The following is a 23,727-nucleotide window of genomic DNA, read 5'->3' as shown; positions in this document are numbered from 1 at the left end:
TATATATATGAAACTGACAAAAATAGTATCTACTATATATATATAGTATGTGCCTATTTATAGGGTATTAATAGTAGATTCAATACCCAATATATAGGTGCAAATGAAATATTAAATTTTATTTAACAGGAGAAACAAACTGTATCTGTCTCTTACAAGGATATTTATTATGATCCTGTCAGTAGCAGTAATTATTATTAAAAAATGTATGCATTAAGAATAAAATCATCACTAATATGTTTAAATTAACTTGGCATGATTCCAAGTTTTTACTTGTATAGCTTTTGTCAGTTTAAAAGATTGCTTCATGAAATTTATTTTTAGAAAACTAGAGTATGAACTACTACACATAAATTTGAACATTTATAGAAATATTAAGATATAAAAACGATCAAATATATATTATAACATCAATAAAAAGCTTTAAGATCAAATCTATTAAGATATGACTATTCAGTAATTAATGAAACACTGCTTACTTTTGATCATGAGTCAAAGCAAGGGATCGAACAGCACTATCACATACTGGAAATGCATAAAGTAGTGATAAGTTGAAAGTGCGCCATACTTCAACTATACCTTTATCCCCACCAGTCATTAAGTATTCTCCATCCCGGCTTAGCAATAAGCACTAAAAATAATAAATATGAAATTATAAAAATTTATATTAAGTGAATAGCATGTGAAGGTTGAAAGTTTAAATTTATTAAATTTACCTGCAAGTTGTCATTATGAACTTCATATCTTAATCTTTTACCATTGCTTGTAAACACTGCAATATTTCCTTTTTCATAATTGACTACTATTATTCCTTCACGAGCCATTGCAATACTCTCAGGGCTTATGAAGCCTGCAGGTGCATCAAGGCAACGTAATAAATCTCCGAAGGTTGTGTGTACAAGAACAGGACCATCTATTTGAAAAATAAAATAGATAAATGTTCAGATCAATATAAATCAAGATATTGAAATGTTAATTTACCAATTGAAGCTGAAACAACAAGGCCAAGTTCGGCTGATATAACGACAGCAGTAACAGGTTGCTCATGTCCAGTTAAAGTTGCTCTAGGAGTAGGTACATCACCTTCACCCACAATAGTTTGTGATCTAGCATTCCAGTGCCATAGCAATACAGTGCAGTCAGCAGAACCAGAAGCAATATAACAGTCAGATGTAATATTGCATTCAGATCTTGAAAGGCAAGTAACAACTCCGTAGTGTCCAAAGACTATTTGAACGATTTTAGCTGAAAGTGAAAAAAAAAAAAATCAATACTTACAAATGCAATAATACTAGAAGTGTTCAAGAAATCAAATTATGTTTCAAATAATGAGGTGTTAATAGTTGACTGTAGATTAATATGTGGAGAAGATGGTTGGGAGAAGCAGTAAGCAAATAAAAAAAATAATATTTATTTGTGCCACCATAAATAAATACTTTTTTGTTTATTTACTGATCGAAACCCCCCCCCCCACTCCCGACCATCTTCACCACATATGTTTTAAATATATCAGAAACAAAAGTTCAGAAAAATTTAAATAATTCTGAAACACTCAATTAAAATAAACAATCATGGAGGTAAAAAATAAATTACCTGTTTCTGTAGAGAAAACTCTAAAGCTATTGTCCCAGAAACCACAAGCAACCAAAAATCGGCTGTCCACTGTAGTCACAAAGCAGTTAGACCTCACCTTGAGTTTTTGGCTAAAGTTATCTCCTAAATGGCGTTTTTGGGCCATGTTGGGATTACTATTTGTTTGAACTAAATGAGAAAAAAAGAATAGTTAAAAGTTTAATACACAAATTAATTAGTAAACAAACATATTTTAAAATCAAGTCATATGCATTCTCTAATATTTTTTACCCAAGAGATAGATTGAGGTACTACTCAAAATTAGTCACACAAAACAAATACACATAAGAACTTGACAACTATTTCATTGATAAATTTGTTCCACAGCTATCTCAAATAATAATTTATGAAGTTTAAATAAGTATTTTGCAAAAAATATTGTGTAAAAAGGCCCAAGTGACTGTAAATCTGTAAAAGTACCAACACCAGAATACTTCACCCATGAGTAGTATTAATTCAATTCTGGCCTGAAATTCTTTATTCTTTGATAACCCATTGAATAAATCTGGATCATCTTACTTTGGCTGGAACAGGTTTGTATTGGGCAGTTACCTTAAGGTTCTGAAGAACCATACCATGATTATATAAGAAGGGTCATCCAAGTCAGTTTGAGATAACTCCAATTACTTGAGGTGTCTCCTAACAAAAAACTCTAAATTCTGGATTCTAAAATTCCCCCCCCCCCCAAAAAAAGCAGTAAACAGTTTGCCATTGATAGAATAAATTTCTGAACATCTGGTCATTTTTCTTTCTAGTTTTGTGTTCCAGAATGTAAATTAACTTCTTAGTAAATGCTTATTATATCCATATGATAAACTTATTAAAAAAATAGACGTATCTCCTTTTGATGATGGGTTCTAACAAATAAATAAAAATGGAGATATGGGTTCATAATAACAAAATGATATAGCACTAACTAATTTTATTTATTTCTTTTAAAATGAAATTTTTCAAAAATTTACTCTGCATGCACTAATACTTGTTGATAAGTTAAATTGTATCCCACAAATAGAGTTTTTATTGATTTGTAAATTGATATTTTATTTTTTCTTTGATCTATTCTCTCTATTTTATTTTATTGTTTACCTTTCTTCTTATCACTATGAAAAGGGATATTTTCATATGGTGATACTTAGCAAGAATTCCACATAGAGATCAAAAGCCTGGGAAATATACCCAGAAAATACCTAAGACACACTTCAGGTAGCTTAATTGATAAAACATAGCCCCAAACTGGCATTTCCAAAATAAGCACAACAGATGAATCAGCTTCCTTTTTTTTTGTTTTTACCAAACCCATATCATATACTAATTGAAAACATGGAGGCGATTCAGACTCCCACAGAGAACCCAAGAAAAAACCAATATTTATTAAAAAATATTAGAAATTTTCAAATTACATGTCAGCGACTAAATAAAATAGTGGATAAGATATATTTTATTGCCAAAGTGGAAAGAAACAAAATTAATACTATGTATTCTTTTTTAAAGGACTCTTATTACTTCTTCATCTTCTTGTTTGTATTCTCTCAGTACTTGGACCCATTAAGTCCAATAGATGGAAATATGAAAACAGAAATGACAAATTTTAATACTAGGACAAATCCTTTAAAGAGATGAATAAGAATAAAAGAAGAATATTAGGATGAACTAAATGATGGACAAATATCTGAAAGGTCTTTAACAAGAAAAAAAGAAGTAACAAGGGTAATCCTTTAAAAAGAAAAAATTACAAAAAACTTTTAGAAACAAATTAAATACTGAAAAAATTAATAATAGAAACTCCAGGAACATACAATATATATATATATATATATATTTGAAGCACAACAACGGATTATAATCCTTACCAGCTACGAAACAAAAAAAAAAAAAATCGTTATGAGAAGTAATCAAACAAATGCACTTCTCAACATTACCATAAGCCAATAAAGAAGATCTAACAATCATGGGATACAAGTTACATCAAATAATGAACATATTGAAAGAAAATAGAGATCATCATAGTGCAACGCATGAAATAGTGTTGCCCTTATTCTTCGAAAAAATTTATACCAACCCCCCCTATATTATACCAGAGCAATAGTTAAAAAATCTTAACCCAACACTCATTCAGAGTCACAACTGCCAGAACTAGGGCAAAACATTACTGCCACTAATGACCTAGGTGTATAAACAATATAAATCTGAAGAATGCAGTAAGCCTAGGCAATCATTGGTTGTATTGTGGGGACTATATTTCAAAGAAGGGTACTCAGCTATCTATAAGGGAACAAACATACATACACTGATTTAACATCAAGAAAACAGGTAGACTCTAGAGGAAGAGGCTACCTAGACCACACAAAGGACTCTCAAGAGTGTCCTTTGCTTAAATAATAAGAGAAATGGAACTGGCAATATAGTCTCAGGCCCTGTTGCAAATACAACCTATATCCCATGATTCATAATTCCAACACCAACATCCACATGCCTCCATTCCTTAACCTACATTCATTACTGAAAAGTCCAACTTCCAAATTTCCTGCATAACCCCTCCCTCCAATGCCACTGAACTCACAAACCTCCTCACTCCGGTTCCTCTCCGAGTTTGGATCCCTTATCATCACTTTATCTCAAATATCATATCCCCAAAGCTCTGCCAAGAAACCCTTCATGTATACCAATAAAATCCCTTTCTATTCTCCTTTGAAATGAGAATAGTGTTCAAAATCACTTTCATGAATTAACCTTATTACATGACAACAATATTGAAGCAGCTTTAATAACTGAAACAAGATTAACCAGCAAAAAAACTAATCAACACCAGTACCAGTAATAACTTAGTACCAAATTTATCGATCTAACCATCCAAACGAAATAGAGCATGCTGGTATTGCTGTTATCATCCATTGATCATTTTCTTGTAAGCACATAATTTCTAAAAGACCTTAATGATTTAAACTTTTTTTCCCACTATAACACTTATAGCGGGATATTCACCAACCAAACTTCTCATTTCCCAATCGTTATTTGGTTTCTTCCTTTATTTCTTGGGACAAAATTTCCTACTAGATACAGACTTAAACACAATGGGTCGTTTAGAGCTGAGCGAGTTAAAGTGCCAACTTCAACTGGCTCATGACTGCAAGTTTGACTCCAGCCTGGAAGGTCAACTTTTATTTCTGTGGCAGATAAAATGAAAACTTGACCCTCCCTCCAACCATGGTTAGAATAGGGTGGTACCCTTCCCCTTATGTTAGAAATTACCAGGAAGGGTGTCATAAAAAAAAAAACTTAAATGCAAAAAATCAACAATGGGGAGCCAGAACCACTAATTTCTATGGACAATGTTTGCACACTATTTGTACTCAATTCCCTCAAGGGTTATTGCAATCTAGTCACTCCCTCCAAATTAAAACTTTAAAATACCTTCAGGTTGATCCATGTTTTTCTAAAATATTTAACTAAAAGTTTGTGGACTTCTCTCATTTTTTGAGAAGCAACAGATAACCCAGGACTTAAGACTGTTATAGTATTTTTCAAATCAGAGAATCATTTATTTTTCTTAAAATAGCTTGTGAGTAAGGAAAAAAACATTAACCAGGACATTTCTTGTTAAAATAAGAAACATTTGGTCGGAATTATTTTTTTATTTGAAAGATTTAGCCTGATTTGAATGGAAAAAGTTTGCTTGCTGGTGAAGAATATCTAGAACTTTGAATTAAAACCAGTAATCAGCATAAAGAATTAAATATATAAAAAGTAAATCTTTCATACATATAATCATTTAGGAAAAAAATTGCAACTTAATGAAAAGCTATTAAGATCTATTGAAGATGAAATCGGAAGTTTTAGTACTTACACAATAAAGGATCCATAGTCAATGGCAAATTTGTATTTTGATTTTGGGGAGCTTCAGCATAACTAGGAGGCTGGACAGTGGCTAGAAAAAAAAAAAAGAAGTTTTATCTGATAATAAAAAATTTAACAGATCACTTGTATATTAGTTTAACATATAATATATAAATCAATATTTTAATCATATCAACAATATTACTTTATATAAACATAATTATGGAAAATTACTCACCAACATAACTAGAGTTCCATCTGTTAACAGCAAATTGGTGATTAGATGTCACTGTAACTACAGATGGTAATGGTAACTGAGGATAAGTATTAGCAGAGATATGGCAAATTGCAGAATTTGATGGAAACTTCATGGTCATACAAATATCATCAGGAACAGCAGTGAACATCATAGGACTCTAAAATTACAAAAAAAAATTAATGATTAAACTCTGATCAATTTTTCGGTGTTCTTCATGATAAAAAAAGAAAATATACAAGATGCATGGCTGAGCTCCTTGGAGGATGAGGTTCCATAAGTAACTGAGAAGGTGTTTGTCCAAAATTGCGAATTTGATTTTCAATTGCTTCACGCATTAGATGATCGGTAATTCCATCCATATCAACACTGCCTTCATAGGTCAGGTAATAGAAGACATTTGTAGCTCGAACTGCCTCTGGTCCTAAACCAAAGAATAGTGAACAATTAATACATTATGTATATTTTTCATAATCACTTATCATACATGGATATTAAACTGATTCTTAAGCACAATGTTTTTTTATAAATATTAAAAATTCCTTACAATTATAGAAGTGGCAAATAAGTCTCTTAGATTTTTCTGGAGCAAACAAAACTTAAAAAAAAATTAACTTTTATTTTTATTAAAATAATTTGCATTGGTCATTGTTTAGTATGATTTACATCCATCTTTTACTTTGTTTACTTCTAAAACAAAACAACTCATTCATGTCCTGTAAAATGGCATGCTATTCTTAAATATTTTCGTCTTCAATGGAGTTGTGTAGACACCATAATAAGCATTGATTACTCACTTAGATGTCTAGGGAGGGTTGAGTAAATTCCCTACATGAGATAAGTTCTTTTTTTTAGTGGATAATTAAAGTGTAGAGGTATATTTGAAAAACAGTTCCATTTCAATAAGCCAGTTTAGACAAATTTATCCACTTTTAAACAGTGTACATACTTATTTTTCTAAACATATTTCCTATTGTTAATTCCATGGTAACTTAGTACTAAAATAATAAGCCCCTATAATTGCATTTATTGATATATTGATTTTAATATTAACACAGGTACCATCATCTTGGTGCCCAAGTTTGTAATTGTTATAATTTGTTAGCATTTCTGGTAGAAAGAATAATTCTGGAATGAGTTCCTGTAATGAAAAAAAAAACTGCCCCTCGGTCTTCAAACAAAACTTTTTAGTTTTCACTACCTCCACGCACATTTCGCCTATCTAGAATCACTTTTAAATTTGAAATAACTCTTTTCATTAGTAGATTAAAATGTATCATTCAATGTATATAATTTAGAGTAAAAATGGAATTTCATTTTAAAAATTACATACCATTGCTTATATCCTCATTGTTTTATTGAAACTGATCATGAATTGTTGGAATTTTATTTCTCTCCTTGGCAAATTATCACAGGTTTTTGAGTCATGGGCTCAATCACTGAATGGCTAGATATTAAATAGTGACTGGCTTATTTTTAAGTGGGAAAGGTAGTGTAGGATTGTTCATAATCAGAATGTTATTTAGGGTTGAGGGAGAGGAAGAAACTGTTATAAGTTTTTTATTTTCTATTTTATATATTAATTTCATCAATATTTCAAAAGTGTTTGAATTACCCAGATCTGTTAATTAATTGATTTTAATTTTTTTTGTTATAAATATGAATTCTATTATTCTTTATTAATATTATTTTCTTCAAGTATTTTTTTCGTTTTTGATAATAAAATCATGTTTATTTATAGATATGAGTAGAGATAGCCTGTTCGTTATTTAGATTTGGTTGGAATTACAGTTTTGCCCATATTATTTCAGTTTTCTCTCAGACAACTGTGATCTTTTGCCATAATATTCTTTATTATTACAATTTTCGCAACATATTTTATACAGAATGTTTGTTAACTTTTTTGTGGTATGTTGTCTTTAAGGAAGATGATGTTTATATATCTTTTCTAATTTCTTTTTTTTTTTTTTTTTAAGAATTATTATTGTGTTCAATTTCTAAAAGAAATTTTAGTTTATCTGATAATGGATTTAAAATATTAAAATTTATTTTTAATACAAAAATAATTAGGACCTACATTTTAATACATATTTTGCAGTAACATATACCTAAGAATCAATCAAGGAATCAGACAAAAACATTTAAGCAATATGATTTAACAGAAATAACATTTGAACACCAAAGTTTTTAAAGCAGGAGAAGGATGAAAAACTTATCTTTAATATATTTGTTTAATTGAAAATATGTTGTTGTTAAACATCCTTGGGCCCTTGGAATTCGAATTAATAAAAATCAACAATATTAAGAGAAAATCAGTAGAACAACCAAATAGACTTATATTCCATTCCAATATATATAATCAGTAATACATCATATTTTTATTATAATTGTTACTTTATGAACTTCTGACTGTAAAAAATACCTCTTTGTTTATATCCAAATATAAGATCAATCCACTGGTGTAACTGACAGGAAACAAATTCAGATTCCAAAGCCTGAAAGAAATCAAGCAAAAATGGTTACAAGTAATTCTTTTTATTTTGATATAATACAAATATATTTTTATAAATCATCATTTGACATTGTGAGTACCATTCTATTTATTCTAATGAATTCTTCAGGAGAAGAGGCCCATGGTGGCAGGTCAACATTTCCAACACAGGTACCATCATCTTGGTGCCCAAGTTTGTAATTGTTATAATTTGTTAGCATTTCTGGTAGAAAGAATAATTCTGGAATGAGTTCCTGTAATGAAAAAAAAAATGAAATATATAGGAAATAATACTGAATTTCCCTATTAACACAGACTTCTGCAATCCCCATGAACATAAAATATATTTCTGTATCCAAAAATCTGGAATTTATTTTTGATTTAAAATAAATACCTTCACATCTGAAGTGTCACGCTGACAATTTTTCCATGACAATGCAATGGAAGAGAAAAGGCGATTAGGATGGTCAAATTTTCCTCCTTGTAAAGCCAGAAACATAGTGGTGAATGGTTCCTTTAAAAGAAAAAACAGTTTTTTATTAGTGAGAAAAAAATAAATAATTTTCATTAGATTACTGAAACTATTAACAGACCACTCTTATCATCCAATTCAGAACAAATGCTGCAGTAGAGTAATGAGTTCCATAGTGAAATGGTGGAATGCTATCATGTTCCCAGCTATTGTAGCGTTCTTCAAAATAGGCTTTTCGACTTGGATTCAAGGCTCCAATTGGCTAATAAAAAACATATCAAATAATCCAAAATTTAAAGGAATTAAATCCAACACATGAAATTCAAAGATGTACAAGATGATATAAATTTTAAGCTTACCTTAGACAAATCTCGATAATTAGCAGGTAAACTCAAATCTAAATCTTTAGCTTCATAATTTGTAAGCACCCAAGGGAAAACTGGATACTGGTTCAGATCATTATAAGTTCGCCCTTAAAAATTATTAAGTTATAAAAAAATTTAAAACAATCATAATTAAATAAACTTTTCATTAAAAAAATAATGAACACATTAATATAGAACATCAAGTTCCTCAAGATATGTTAAAAATTTTGTTTTTATTATATAATTCATATCTAATGATTGATAAAAACAGATAAAGAACTTTTTTTTTTTTTAGTTCAAGTATATAACTGTTTAATTAAAATTAAAATATGAATAAAGTTACCAGAAACATGAAATTCCATGATTATTCAAGTAAAGAGGACTACATAATTGTTTGGGCAAGGGGCTTTTACAACATTAGGAGCGATAACATAAGGTACTTTAAACTTAACCTTAGGGATGGATGACCAGGTTATTGAAATTCAATAATTTATGTATGCTGCGCGCGAGAGGCAAGCTTAACTAGTGAGTGCATTCCTCCGTTGTGATTTAAGGTAAATGAGTCTCGAAACATTTAATTTTTGAGCGAGCGAGTTCACTTCACGAAATGCTATCTGAAACTGCTCAAGTGTGGCGTTGATGCGGAAGAAACGTGCCACAAACAAGGGTCCTCACGAAGGATACGTCCCATTGTGGCGGTCTTCTTAATATCCTTGGCCAAATAACTTAAACTTAACTGCTCCTCTAAATCGATAAATTTATCTTCTTATTGATCTTAATTTTTAACTGAATTAATAAATATTTCTTATCAATCAGATATCATTTAGGAAATTAAACTAAGGGAAGTCAAATGTGGAAAGATGGGTACATACTAAGTATATTAAGGAATAAAATAATAATTCATAAAGCTTTTAATGAAATATGACGCCGGATCATAAGATAGAAGGTGGAACTAAGAAACCACTGGGTTCCAAGATTTATTAAATTTTAGAGGGAAATCTACAATCAGAAATGTTAATGGATAAAGATTTAACCATACAAATTTATATTCGGTGAACCCTAAGAAAATGGAGATGAAGATCTCAAAACTAAAAAATAAGAGACCAATAAGTAATTAAATACAAAACAAAAATTTAGATCTCAAATAAGTTAATCATGAAATAAAGCAGTTATGTAGTTTTGTAGCTGATATCAAATATCAGAACCAGTGATTATTACAGTAACATGAGGCTGTTTCCAGAATGAGAAGGAATTAAATATATAGAATCTGAGAAACCTAAAAGGAATGAATAAGAGAAGAAATAAAAAAAAAAAATTTTAAAACTTATTATTTAATTTAAAAATAAAATAAACCAACACAAATTTGATTTTGATAACACCATAATTTTACAGAAAGAAAGCAATAGGTTCAAAAGAAAAATACTTGAGTCAATTTATATATCAGAGAACATCAATTATACAGTAAATTTTAAAACAGATACAAGGAATTTGAACCAACATTATGCAGAGATTTTAAGCAAAATAAATTTATGAAAAATATGGGTAAAATTTTATGTTACTATTTACAATTAATTTCAATAATGGAATAAATAAAAATTTAGACCAAAATGCAATTTGAAATAAATTAATAATAAGCCTGACCTGAGTGTATGGAAGGTTAAATATAGGTTGTTTACATGATGATTGACATTAGATTAAAAGTTTTAAAAATTGATGAAATTGTGACAAAATAGGTAACTGGACATAAGCTTTGGTAAACTTATTAATAATTAATAATTGACTGTTTCATAGGGTAATTTTACTTGTAATTAATGACCTGGGTAAAATAGCCTACAAAAACATTTTTAAATTTGGATGTGACGTGTAAATTTATATTTAAGGTATTTTAAATTATTAATAATAATGTTGTTGTTAAGATTGCTTATAAGATTGTCCTTGACAGTTACTGAATTGGCCGAAACGTTGGACTGTTGATATAAATAAAAAATTTATACGTCTCAAGGAATTGAAAAGATTTTATATAAACTTATTATTTCATTTCTAAAACACTTATGTCTGGTTTTAAGGAATTCCCATTACCTCTGCTACCAAGGTATTTCACAAAACAGGAATCCTTCCAACGTTCTAGATAAAAAAAAATACTGCATAAAAAAAAGTTGGTCAACTGAGAAGTTTAGAAAACCAAACAAACAGAACTGGAGAACCTAAGTCTGTGAAAAATAACAGGCAATTTGCAGACCTTGGATATAGCATTGGGTGAATGCGTTTAGTGAACGAATTAGCAAAATAGTTATAGGGTGATGTGTGTTGAACTGACAGGAAAACATCCTATAGAATAAGGATTTAGTTGAAGAGAAATATTAATTCTGATTTAGGCTTTAAATCCTTAATTAGACGCGATTAAACAGTTGCTTATCTAGAACTTGTGGTGCCAAGGACGATGCCCTATTGTTCCCTCCTTTGGTAAGGGAAGTATGGAAAACCCTAATAGACAGGGGGATCCGAAGGCCCCCTAAAACTATAAATTTGTCTGAAATGTATAAGTTATTTATATAATATTTCCAAGGCGCGGGTCCCTAGACACTCGCTCTCCACTCATTACGCTCTGCTGTTAGAAAACGTGAGGGGACCCAGTAATGTCTCGGGGAGAGGGTTCTTATCCTAAAAATCTAAATTAATAAAGAAATACGAATTAATTTAAAAAATAAATAACTGTAGATATATATTTTAAATTGAAGAAAGTAAAAGGGAAATTCACAATAATACTAAATCAGAATATGTTTTTGAAATAAATGAAACCGTATCATTAATCATATTCATTTCACTAGCAGGTTACAAAGACCGTGTATTCTAATGATAAAATGATTTCAGTTGATGATAAAATATTCGATAAATATTTTAAGAAGACGAAATTACTAATAATATTATCACAGTATTATTTATTACCAAATAATTTAAACAAAAATCAAATATTCCCTATCTTTGTTTTTTTCAGTAAGGGCAGAGAGGAATTTTGCTCAAGTGGGTTTGCTTTGGTAGGGCCGAAAATATATTACAGTCTCGGTTATTCACAAAACCTGTTTAAACTTTAATGTAACCTAATTCGGTCCCCTATTGTTTTGGGGAACAAAGAAATTTAAAAAAAAAGGTTAAAAATGTTGGAAATGCCAATAAAAAAAAAGCGGAACAATGCGCTGTTTTAAAACGCAGCTGAATCTGAATGGGGTTGGTCAATAGCTTTATTAAGCATTAAAAATTTGAAATACATAAATAAAAGTGTGTGTGCGTATTATTATTATTATTACAGAGGACTCAATAATTCCCAATTTGTTCTACGTGAATCTTGCTCCTGATTAAGTAGATCACAATGAAGAAAGCAAAATTGAATATTTCAAAATGTTCAGAAATTTCAAAGGTTTGTTGTTATTTAAATATATAAGAATTAAAAAAAAATCCAACAAAAATCGAGGAACCTTACATTTTGAAAGGATTCCATCAATACTTAATTTTTTTTTTGGAAATAATAATCGGGTTAAGATTCATCATAGGTAACTACTATTATTAATTAAGAAAAAGAGAATTTGACACACCCATTCAACATTAGATTAACCAGAACTTCTAAACCAATTAAATAAACATACTTTAATTACAATTGAGGGGTTTTCTGTCATAATTCTATTTATCCTTTGGAAATTTATTATTTAAAAATTATCATGGGAGTATCTCCTGTATATGTATTATTGAAATACATCTACATCATTACTGAATATATATTCATTTTGACCAATTGTATGAATACAAATTTCGATTCCTGAGAAAGGAAAACTTATTATGAGATAACAATTAGTTATAAATTGGACTTATATCGTTTGAAATTTTTAATGAGAGGTATGTTAATTAATACGATATAAATAAAACATTAATTTTCAGCATAGGATCTGTCATTAAATTTGAAACAATATTCCATTAACTAGTTGAAATAATAATAACTTTGATGATTTTCTTCGGTGATAAAACAAATTTAATCATTTTCCAAACCATTTACTTCTTCAAACGAAAGGGAGCCAATATTCTAAAATAAGATGGGATAAATTTGACAAAACAAACACAAGATCCCGAGACCAATTTATTTTTTTTTCCCTTTCTCTCACCACTTCCTCAATCACCGTTAGTCTAATTTTAAAAATAAATTCTCACTTTTGTGGCTAGACTAAATAAGTTCCAGGATTAGATATTACAAAGGAGAAGCGGTAAATAAGAATTGTCCCCATTCTAATTGAATGAGGCACTAACCTGTGGGTGCCTTTATTCGAGCCGACACCTCCATTTCTCCCCACATCTCTTCTTTTTTCCCTCATACAACTTCCTTTTTTTTCCCGCTTTACCCGCCGTCTATTTCAATCCATTTATTTTTAAACTTTTTTTTTTTTTATTTCGTATATTTCTTAGTTTTACGAAGTTGAAACTTTTCAAGAACCGAGTTATTATTAAATGTGTAGAAAGCAATGCAAAGAGATCGGAATTATATACAAAATTTACTCGATTCTTAGAAATGATTGATTTTTATTTATAAATTAAAATATATTCTAGAATCATCAAATTCTACGCCACTATGTTTTTTTTTTTTCGGACGAAAATTTTTATTCACGATTACAAATAAATTATTATATCATTATGCGTAAAAAACAAGTGAAAAAATAAAATTTGATATTTATTGAAATAATTCGATCATATTGTTGAAATAATCGATATACGAGCGGGCGATCCTAAAATGATACTTCCAGAACATAATATCGATGAAATTATAAAACGAAAATTCTTTCTTATTTTCTAAATTTCTAAATCGGCCTATTTGGGCTTACATGGTTATTGTAACAGTATGTTAGTTCTTGAAGATTGATAATGTGGGGCGGGGGATATAGTCTCGTGCAAAAGACACCCCTAAATATCTACAATACTATATCCATGGAATAATTATAAATAATAAAGAACGATAGAAAATAAAAATAAAACAATAACTCTTATTTTATTTCGAAAGTTAGGTTTCAAAGCAATTTTATTTCATTTCTATTATATTGTATCATATAAAAAAAAATGTAATTTATAAATTTATATATGTCCGATCACGGATTGATCAGTATGCTGTGTAATGTAGCAACCCGATGTATTTGGGCAGCATGATTGAATAAATTTCTTTCTCTAAAAAAAATAATTTGCTCGATTTTTATACATAGTTGAATCTTATTTATGTAAAAAAAAATTCTAGAATCAAATTTTTTTTTTTAACAAAAATCTTTGTTCATGATTATTCAAAAATAAATTGTCAGGTCATTATGCGTAAATAACATGTGAAAAAAATATGATAATTACTGAAATAATATGATCAAATAATTAAAATCGATACTTGAGCAAGAGTTTTAAAATTGATGGTATTATTTTATTCCAGAAGTAGAATAACGATTCCAAACCCTGTCTACAGCTATTATAAAAACATACGAATACAACTGTAATCGAATTCGCAGCAATAAATACAAATACATTTACGTTTGTAGCTTTGAATATGAATGTAATCGCATTCACATCTATGAGTATGGATGTACTTATACTCAGGCCACTGAATATAATTAATTATATTATTATATATATTCGTATATACATCAACTGCTACTATTATTTTGAAACCAAAGGAATACAATGTTAGCACAAAATGTATAGATAAAAGGTTAACATTTTCACCTACCGGCAATGGTATTCAGAAACATCAAATATTCAAAATTCGAAATTTCTCTTCTTTGCCATTTTTGGGTCATGTTGGAATTTCTCATGAGTTGTCTAGGAGACATCATAGAAGCTCTCCTGAAATTTTGAATCATATAAATATTTATTATCATATCCATACACAACAATCATATAATCGGTATTAAATATTACCATATCAAAGAAATATGTAAAAAAAAAACTACCTAAAATAGATCTGAAAAAATTAAATACCTTGTTTGTGGTATTCCATACTTGATACCGACACCAACTCTTGGTAAGGCTTTGATGACACGTTTGACAGTAGTTTGGTCTGGGAATGCGAACATAATGGATGCTGTAAAATAATAAAAACATATTAGTGAATAAATAAATATGTGAAATGGTCTTTATTTTGTTTGTTATTTACTAGTCTATCAACGATAATTACCATAAGTTAGGTAATATCATTTTGATACTAGTATAGATCAAAAGATCTAGAAAAGAAAACTATTCAATAGTTTAACCATTTAACCTCTTTAATCAGGAGTAATCTACTTATTATTACAATACGTAAACTAATTATTACTCATTACTAACACCAAAACAATTCGCCCAGTATTTATATTTATTTTTAACTATTTACAGTTTAGCCGATTGGGCTATAGGGTAGTTTTTTAACTCATGTTTGTACTTTTATTGTGTAACATAACAATCTCAAAACAAATAAATTATTTTTACTTGTTATAAAAAGTGTTTTTTTTTTTTTTTTTGGCCAAAAGATTCGAATTTCAGATTTAACTATTAAAAATATGTTAGCAGATTTTTTAAATATATTTATTTCGGATTCAGCATCTTAAAAAACATGAGAAAATTAGATTAATTTGTATTAATATATTCTTGTTTGAGAGTGGTTTAGTTTATTTAAAAACAAATTTGATCCTTTTTTTCTCAACTTTATTCTTTTTAAAACCTTCCAATGTTTCGACTCTCAGGTCATTTTCAAGGATACCTTTATTTTGTTGCATGCAAATGTAAATGAAAGAAAGAAGAGAAGTGGTTAGTAAGAGTTTTAAATTTAAGAAAGATCATATAGAAGAATTTATAGATGGGACAAAGGCAATTAGCCGGCATTTTTAAGTTTTTTAGAAAGGAAAATGACAACAAAATAAAGGTATCCTTGAAAATGACCTGAGGGTCGAAACGTTGGAAGGTTTTAAAAAGAATAAAGTTGAGAAAAAAAGGATCAAATTTGTTTTTAAATGAACATGAAAAAAGTTAGTTTCAGAGTTTTGACCCACCTTTTGCCGTTAAATATTGACTAACCCAGACGGGAATCGAATCCTCAACGCTCTGTAAACTTAGTCCCAACGTGGTCCACCATCACGTACTTATAAGGTATAATAAGGTCTTATAAGCCTAATGCGAAAATGGTAAAATCGGTAACTTCCAGTAAGTTGATTTAAACGAAAAAAAAAATTGCATAACATCTTGATCTCTTATATGTAGATTTAGTTTCGTAAAACTTTTCGTTTATGAGCAACACTGTTCACGTAAACATGGAGTATTTAGGAAGATTTGTTTATTTTTTTAATGGCTCCCGGAGGATTACTGACTTCACACCCAAGAGGTTCATACTGCATGCCCGGCTCATTTGCCCTTCGTTTTAAGCAAGGCAAGCTTTAGTTATTCATTTTCATGTTGACGTTTCGGCTATTGATCGCTATTGTTTTCCAAACTGTTCCACCCCGGAGTCACTAGGTTTTCCAAGCTTAAACCACATCTGTCATTACAAACCCTTTAGAGAAGAATTAAAGCGATGGAATCTAATTAGCAAAGGGCAGACAGTTGGTCGGTTCCGATGGAAGAGCGCGCCGGAGGGTGGCCGATTGGCTCTGCTCTTCGCCAGGATAATTGGAGCCGAGGGTGTGCCATCATTGGATTGTGCCATCCTACACCCGCCCTAATCGCATTCCCTACCCCACCTAAATCCATCCACTGTTTACATTAAACAATAACAGCCCCTTCATTACCCGGCCAAAGTGTATAAACAAACACTTGATTGGAACGGTTTATTATAGATCATTTCAGCAATGTACGAGCATCAAAGGCTTTGTTGAAATCAGCCACTTCCACCATCAGCCTTCATAATAATTTGTCGAACAACAGTTTTTATTATTTATCGGGAAGTACATAGAAGATATAAATCGAATGCATGCAAAAATAGGTTTGCTTACTTTTAGGAACTCAATGGAACATGTAATGTTGTTGTTGGCTGGGGCTTTAGGGCGTAAAACCCTGAGGTCATCAACGCCCATACATGTAATAATGAGACCTCGTTAAACCAAAAATGATGGGATTTATTTAATAACGGAAAAATTTTTTAGAAATGAATTAATATAATCTTTTTTTTTATTGAATTTCAGAACTTTCCAACTGTATCTTACAAAACGATTCACTCATTATAGTATTTGTGCAGTGTGTGAAATAGATGCTAACTCAACGGAGAGTTGATACACCAGCAATTACCTAATTACACCAGCAAATGTCAACAGAAAGCCTTATTTGGGAAAATTATTACGGGAATATATGTTATTAAACGAGCGAAAATTAATTTCAACTGAAAGTAGGGTGGTATGTTAAAGTTGTATGATGCGCGCAACGCATCAGATTTTTATAGACTTTGACTTCTAATCGCCCTCTACCGGAGTGATGTCTAATACTTCTACGTCAAGTCTTATGCGTCGTTCACTAGGTGGAGAGTGTCACTTTGCGTTCCAAACCTCTCTCCGACTAAGAACTTGGCAAACGGCGATGGTTAGCATACTGCTAAATTAATATAAGAAATGATCAGAAATAGCTTGTTGACAAAAAGCGGGTTCCGGGAGGGGATGGAGGGGGGCGTCACTTTGAGATACGGCAATTGATTCAGGCGGCTCCCTCACAACCGGTCCACGGCCATTTTTTACTTTTTCTGTCTGCCGATGGGAAACAAAGGCACTGCTCCATCCACCATCCTGCTCTTTCTTATAGCCACCTCAAGAAGTAGGTGTTGTAACTTTATCAGGGTTCCTAAAAAGAGGGTCGAAATACCGCTCCGTACCAGCGACCTACTCAGGAACAACTGGATAATGTCCATGTCATAAGATTAGAGTCCGATATTCGTTTCAATCAGCGTTTAAAAAAACTATATTTTAGACTTTGAGTAAAAGAATCCAGGAGAATGAGTAAAAAAGTACAGGAGTGTAAACGAGATGGGCTTTCCCTTTTTTTCACTATAGCTAGTCACACACTATGTAGTAAATATTCCTCTCTACACCTAGGGGTTCTGTAATCAATTAAATTTAATTCTTAAGCTTTGACCCCCCCCCCTTAATATTAAAAAGTTCTTGAAATTATTTGGGAGCTTATTTTTGCATTAAGTGAGGTTCCGAAAGTAAGTCTTGTATAAGGCGCTTTCAGCCATTGAATTGATGGCTCAGAGAGGGACTCAGACGATGGCCTATATTTTGAGAAGTAAGCGAATAGACTAATTAATGTAATACTAAGCTGTTAACAAGGAATAAGACTTATCCCTTTGAGTCTTTGGAAGTTTCATTGTAACTTAATAAAATAATTCTTATTGATTACTGTTCTTATTCCAATGTTTTTCTTAATTTAGTTTTCACATTAATCCTTGGAAGTACTTGGTAGAAAAAATAATTGTTTTTAGGTTAGGTTTTTGTATAATTATTTGTATAATAATTAGTTTTTGAGGGAGGGTTGAATGCTTCAATTTGATACTTGGATATAACATATACTGATACCGACTGGTAACAGGTGACAAACTGAAAGTATCTGATACTTAGTCTCAGCCAGGGACTGCTAACACAGCTAATGACCTTGGACCAGTCACATAAGTTGTTCCACAGTAACTGTTTGGTACTGCTGTCACAGTTTCAAAATCTTGGGCCAATAACATCGGTTGTTCCTTGGTCCTCCAGCCCAAGCAGTTACCTACGTCTCTTATTGCTCCTTGCTCATTTCCAGCTTGGCATCGCAGACACAGTTTCATAAACTTAGGGCTATCACATTGTCGCATTTACTTAAGTTCTTGCTTCTCCCGAGAGAATTTTAACTTTCCTTTCACTCAGTCCTAGATTCTCCAAAATTCCCATCCGAAACTAATGTTCTGATTTTCATGGTACATAACCTCAACCTTTGATCGACACTGGTTGTTCGGAATATTTTATTTTCCAGGATACCATTCAGTCCTACAAGACTAAGTGTTATCCCACACTAGGGTTATTCATGATCTTTGGTTTAACATGTTAAAGCGTGTTAAATGGAAAAACTCATGTTAAATCGAAAAAAAATTGCCTTCTTTTACCGTGGTAAAGCGAAATAACATTTAACATGGCTGAGAGTCTGATACTTGGTCTGTTAAATGGAGAATGACGTCACACACTAGACCAGTTGAGATCGCCGCCATTTTTGTTGTGACAGCTCAGTTATTTCGTGTGTTTGTGGTATTCATATCCCTGTTATTAAACCAGAATGGATAATTTTAATGATACATTTGAGAAAAAAAAACAGTAAAAAAAAAACAATGTAATTTCATTCTACTATCTGAAAATTTGTAAACGCTCGCCAGATAAAAATCTCACTATATGAACCATGTAATTATTCTTAGGGGACATATGTGCCAGAATAAAGTTATTTTTTCATTTCATTTTATAAGCTAAACTTTCACACAAATTCCACTCACTCTAGGCATGTTGTAATTAATTACTTAAATCAAAACTGAAGTAAACAATAACATGAGGGTCTGGAAAGAAGGTTATAAACATAAAGGCTTATACAACAAGTTGCTGAGAAAATCCGCTAGGGGCTCTTATGCATTTAACGTTTAACATGACTTCAAATAGGGCTGCTCACAATCTTATAGTTATAACATTTATTATGGTAAAACATTTAACATTTAACACAACATCATGAATACCCCTACTGAAACAGATCTCAGCATCAAACGAAGTTTTGCTCCAACTCATTAAACCAGAGGTTCCCAGTCTTTTTCGGTTTTCGGCTCCCTAAATAATCGGATTTTTTTCCGCGGCGCCCTTAATACATCAGATCTTTACCTAAATTTTTGACTTTCTTGAAAAATTTGAAATGTTTCTTTTTTTAAAGCGATTACCCATTTAACAGCGAAAAATTAAAAACAGATACTATTTTCCTTGGGATAATATAAAATATCGAATTTCAACTGTTTCGGTAATATCCGCATTGAGACTAAACAACCACCTCTAAAGAATCGAAAGTTGCTAAATTCTTTGAATTTTGTTAGCATAATACTCAGGAGTTAAACCACTTGTTGTACCACATTGGTGTACTGAAACTATATCAACCGTAACATTCTAAGTAAACACAAAAAACTTTAGATCAAACTTACTAAGTTTGATTTTATACTCAACATCTGCAGTCTCATCAATATCTAGGTAAATTCACCACCTTTATTTGAGAAATAACTCTTAAAAACAGATCGATAATTATGAGAACTCAATCTTATTCCCCCTATGAATAAATCTTTTCTAACGACTCCAAATTTATAAAATGAGATACGTCCAGGTTCATATCTGAAGAAATAATGAAATAGAACCATTCTTCCTGGAGAGCAATAATTGCTCCCAAGGAGAAAAGTAATGCTTTTTAACACATTTATAGTTGTAAAGGTTTATTCATAACCAAAAATAGGGTATTTTTTTACTTTGGTGAATGAGTGCTTATGATCGAAACTTATACAGCTTTCGAAGCAAACGGAAGACTGTATCATTTTCGCCGTATACCTTTTGGAGTCATCAATGCCCTGCTTTTAATGGACAGCTGACAAAATCAAAGAAACTGAGAAACTAGAGCAAGTGACATTTGCAGACCTAGACGACGTCAATGTTTGCGGAGAATAATCAGGCAGAAGATGACCGCAAACTTTCGATTTCCAGAACTCTTCAAGATATATAACCCCACCCTCAAACAAGAAGTAAGTTCACTCCTAGCGAAATACCGACATTCGGATACATTGATGAGAAAACATTCATACGATCTCGTCAGATCGACTAAAAAATAGTATTGAATTTCTCTGTTCCGGGTGATAAGGGGAGCATATATATATATTGTTATACTGTGCGGGATATATTTTTAAAAAAGTGCAAGAGAACTACACGCCCACAATCGTTTTTTCTACCATACTGCTAGGGGTTTCTTATAGCAGGCATGCCTCAGGCCAACGCGAGAGCAGAAACGATGGTCAGACATTACAGCATCTTCACAACAAGGATGCCTGTAAATGCCTTAATTATAATAAAAACTCTTCTTAAAAGTCTAAGTAAACAAGATCAGGTTATTTTATTTATTGTATCGAATCATAAAACTATATTATTATTATAAATATTGTATATATTATTCCGTCAGTTAATAACGATAAATAAACAATATTTTGTGAAATTACTTTGCTAAATCTTATGGAGCTAGTATATCTATCTATTAACATTCAAATTGATGCTAGATTAATGCAACATAAAGTAGTTTATAATGATTATCTTCCTAAGAGTAACAAACAAGTTTTACATGATATTTATTAAATTAAATTCAGAAAATGTTAATTTCTTTGTTTTCATTTTGGAAAAAAAATGTTTGTTTATGAAAAACTTTAACTGGGGAACTAATAAACAATAAATAATAAGTTCAGGTTTATATTTTTGCGAATTTACCATATTTTTAAAAAAAGGTGTTAATTTTTTTCGTGCAACAGCTTTAATGAAACAAGTTTCAGTAAAAGAATCTGATAATTGAGTACGTTGGTAAGAGGGTCCCAGAGGTTCGAAAGATTCTGGGTTCTATTCCCACCTGGGCCAGTTAATATTTATTCAGCGGCGACACCGAGGAATGAATCTCAACATTACACTCTGGGACTGCATAGGTCCCATATAAATAAATGCATAGAGGAACCAAAATAAAAAAGAAAGTTTCAGTATCTTCCCTACCTTTGTATATTATCATTGTTTAAATTATTAATTTAAAAAAAAAAGAAACATAAATGACGAAACATAAAAAACTAAACTAAATTAACAGAATATAAACTAACACAAAATAAATATATAAACTTAAAAAAACAAACAAAAATTACTGATTTAAGGATCCTTCCATGTATCTTCCAGGTCATCTTCTTCCAACTTGATTTGACAGGTGTCCATTCACCTCGTTAATTGTTGGTTTTGCGAAAGAAGAAAGTAAATATTTACTCTTGTATAGTAAAACTCGAACCTGTTTTTGGGCATTGCAATTTTATGATTTTTTATGCCTTTCCTATACATATTTTTTTATTAGGTTTATGAACAAACCGCAAAAACAGGGTCGAGTCATAAGTATAAGTCAGTGGACAGTTATATTTTCACAGTATTATGATATAAATTGTTTTGTACATCTGTCTGTGATGGATTAAATAGCAGTCAATTAAAATGAGAGTGGAAGCATCTTATCTAAGCATTAGTACTCCGTATTAGTTCGTGGCAGCCCGATAACTCCTATGAAATGTTACATATTATTATTAAAAGCTTATGGACAGGAAATATTAATAGGAATAGAAAATGCATTACTGGAAAAATAGAATTGGGACATCCCATCACCATTTTAGAGCGGAATTGAATCTTTCACTTACTCCTGCTGGCCAAAAATATTTCGATGGCACAATTCTGGAGAAGGTAACGTCTGGAGAAGATGGCACGAACTTCTGAGAAGTGCCATTTTCCATGGAGGTGGTCGCAGTACTTGATCACCTGCGAACAGAAAAGAATAATTAATATTCAATCATAATATATGTACATATATATCATAATATGTATAACATAATAATTACTATATGTAATTATAGCATATCCAGATCAACCATATTCATATTCCCATATTCAATAATTGGATGGAGATATATTATTCATAATAACCTTAGGAAAGAAAGATTAAACATTTAAACTTTTTAATGCATTTATTGCATTAGTATTATTTCTTGTTAAATAACTTTGTAACTTTATTTATTTTTCTGAGGAAATTTATTAGCTAAATTGTTTTGTATTATTATCATACCCAAGCATGAATTTATTTTGATGCTTAATGTATTCCTGCAAGAATATAATGTTGGAATATAATAATTTTTTTTTTTTTGCCAATTTACATATACTAACCCCTTGACTTGAAGACTCCAGTTAATTCGAGTGGCGTTGTATTTTATGCTGCTATATTTTTTCACATTCGGATATAATCGAGAATTGAAAATAACGATGTGATAATAATAAAATAAATAACAATGATTTATTCTCTGTAATAATCCAAAATTAAAATTAAAATTTTGATTACTTTTTAAATTTTTTGGCCAAGGCAATGTTCTAAACTGTGTTTTTGGCCTTTTTTTTTTTAATTGTACATTAAGAGGTTAAATAATAATCACTAATTTACAATTTCTGAGCTATAAATAAGTTTTAAACCGAGATTATTTCAGTGGCATAGATATTAGAAAGGAACAACACCTCAAGATCTGAGAAAATAAAGTATATAGTGTGCAGGAAAAGCCCGCTGGACTTCAAGTGATAGCATCTCAACGGTTGAAATGTGAATGTTAATTGAAATGTGACTGGAAATTATTGTTTGAATAAATCGATTGGTATCCATGTTAAGTCTCAACACTCTTTATTATATCAACAGTCCAACGTTTTGTCCAATTCGGCCACCCTCAAGGACAATCATAAATTTTATTTTGGCAGGATATTCTGCCCAGGTCATTAATAACAAGTCAAATCACACTATTTTGTCACGATTTCATTAATTTTTAAAACTTTTAATGTAAGGTAACTTAACACAAATAAATCCCAAAAAATCACCTTCACCCTTCGTCATAAGCCCACCGACTGCCCTA

General features: G+C 30.7%; 1 protein-coding gene across 1 annotated transcript in view; it reads right to left on the bottom strand.

The window, feature by feature from the left end:
• Positions 1-22,598, bottom strand: part of LOC106691484 (neurobeachin) — a 27,903-nt gene extending 5,305 nt beyond the window's left edge. The window contains exons 1-15 of the mRNA XM_014437271.2: positions 22,480-22,598; positions 15,042-15,144; positions 14,791-14,906; positions 9,045-9,157; positions 8,807-8,947; positions 8,608-8,727; positions 8,315-8,467; positions 8,145-8,217; positions 5,962-6,146; positions 5,705-5,882; positions 5,477-5,557; positions 1,594-1,761; positions 982-1,245; positions 717-913; positions 480-631 (exon numbers count right to left, since the gene is read on the bottom strand). Of these exons, the coding sequence (XP_014292757.2) occupies positions 480-631; positions 717-913; positions 982-1,245; positions 1,594-1,761; positions 5,477-5,557; positions 5,705-5,882; positions 5,962-6,146; positions 8,145-8,217; positions 8,315-8,467; positions 8,608-8,727; positions 8,807-8,947; positions 9,045-9,157; positions 14,791-14,906; positions 15,042-15,136 (2,036 nt within the window). The 5' untranslated portion in view covers positions 15,137-15,144; positions 22,480-22,598. The remainder of the gene's footprint in view (positions 1-479; positions 632-716; positions 914-981; positions 1,246-1,593; positions 1,762-5,476; positions 5,558-5,704; positions 5,883-5,961; positions 6,147-8,144; positions 8,218-8,314; positions 8,468-8,607; positions 8,728-8,806; positions 8,948-9,044; positions 9,158-14,790; positions 14,907-15,041; positions 15,145-22,479) is intronic.
• Between the last annotated feature and the right edge of the window lie 1,129 nt (positions 22,599-23,727).

Source organism: Halyomorpha halys, unplaced genomic scaffold (genome assembly GCF_000696795.3).
Source record: "Halyomorpha halys isolate HHAL.00 unplaced genomic scaffold, Hhal_1.1 Scaffold2403.1, whole genome shotgun sequence".
Lineage (NCBI taxonomy): Eukaryota > Metazoa > Arthropoda > Insecta > Hemiptera > Pentatomidae > Halyomorpha > Halyomorpha halys.
Note: the sequence above shows the minus strand (reverse complement) of the source record. Positions and strands in the feature narration are given on the sequence as shown.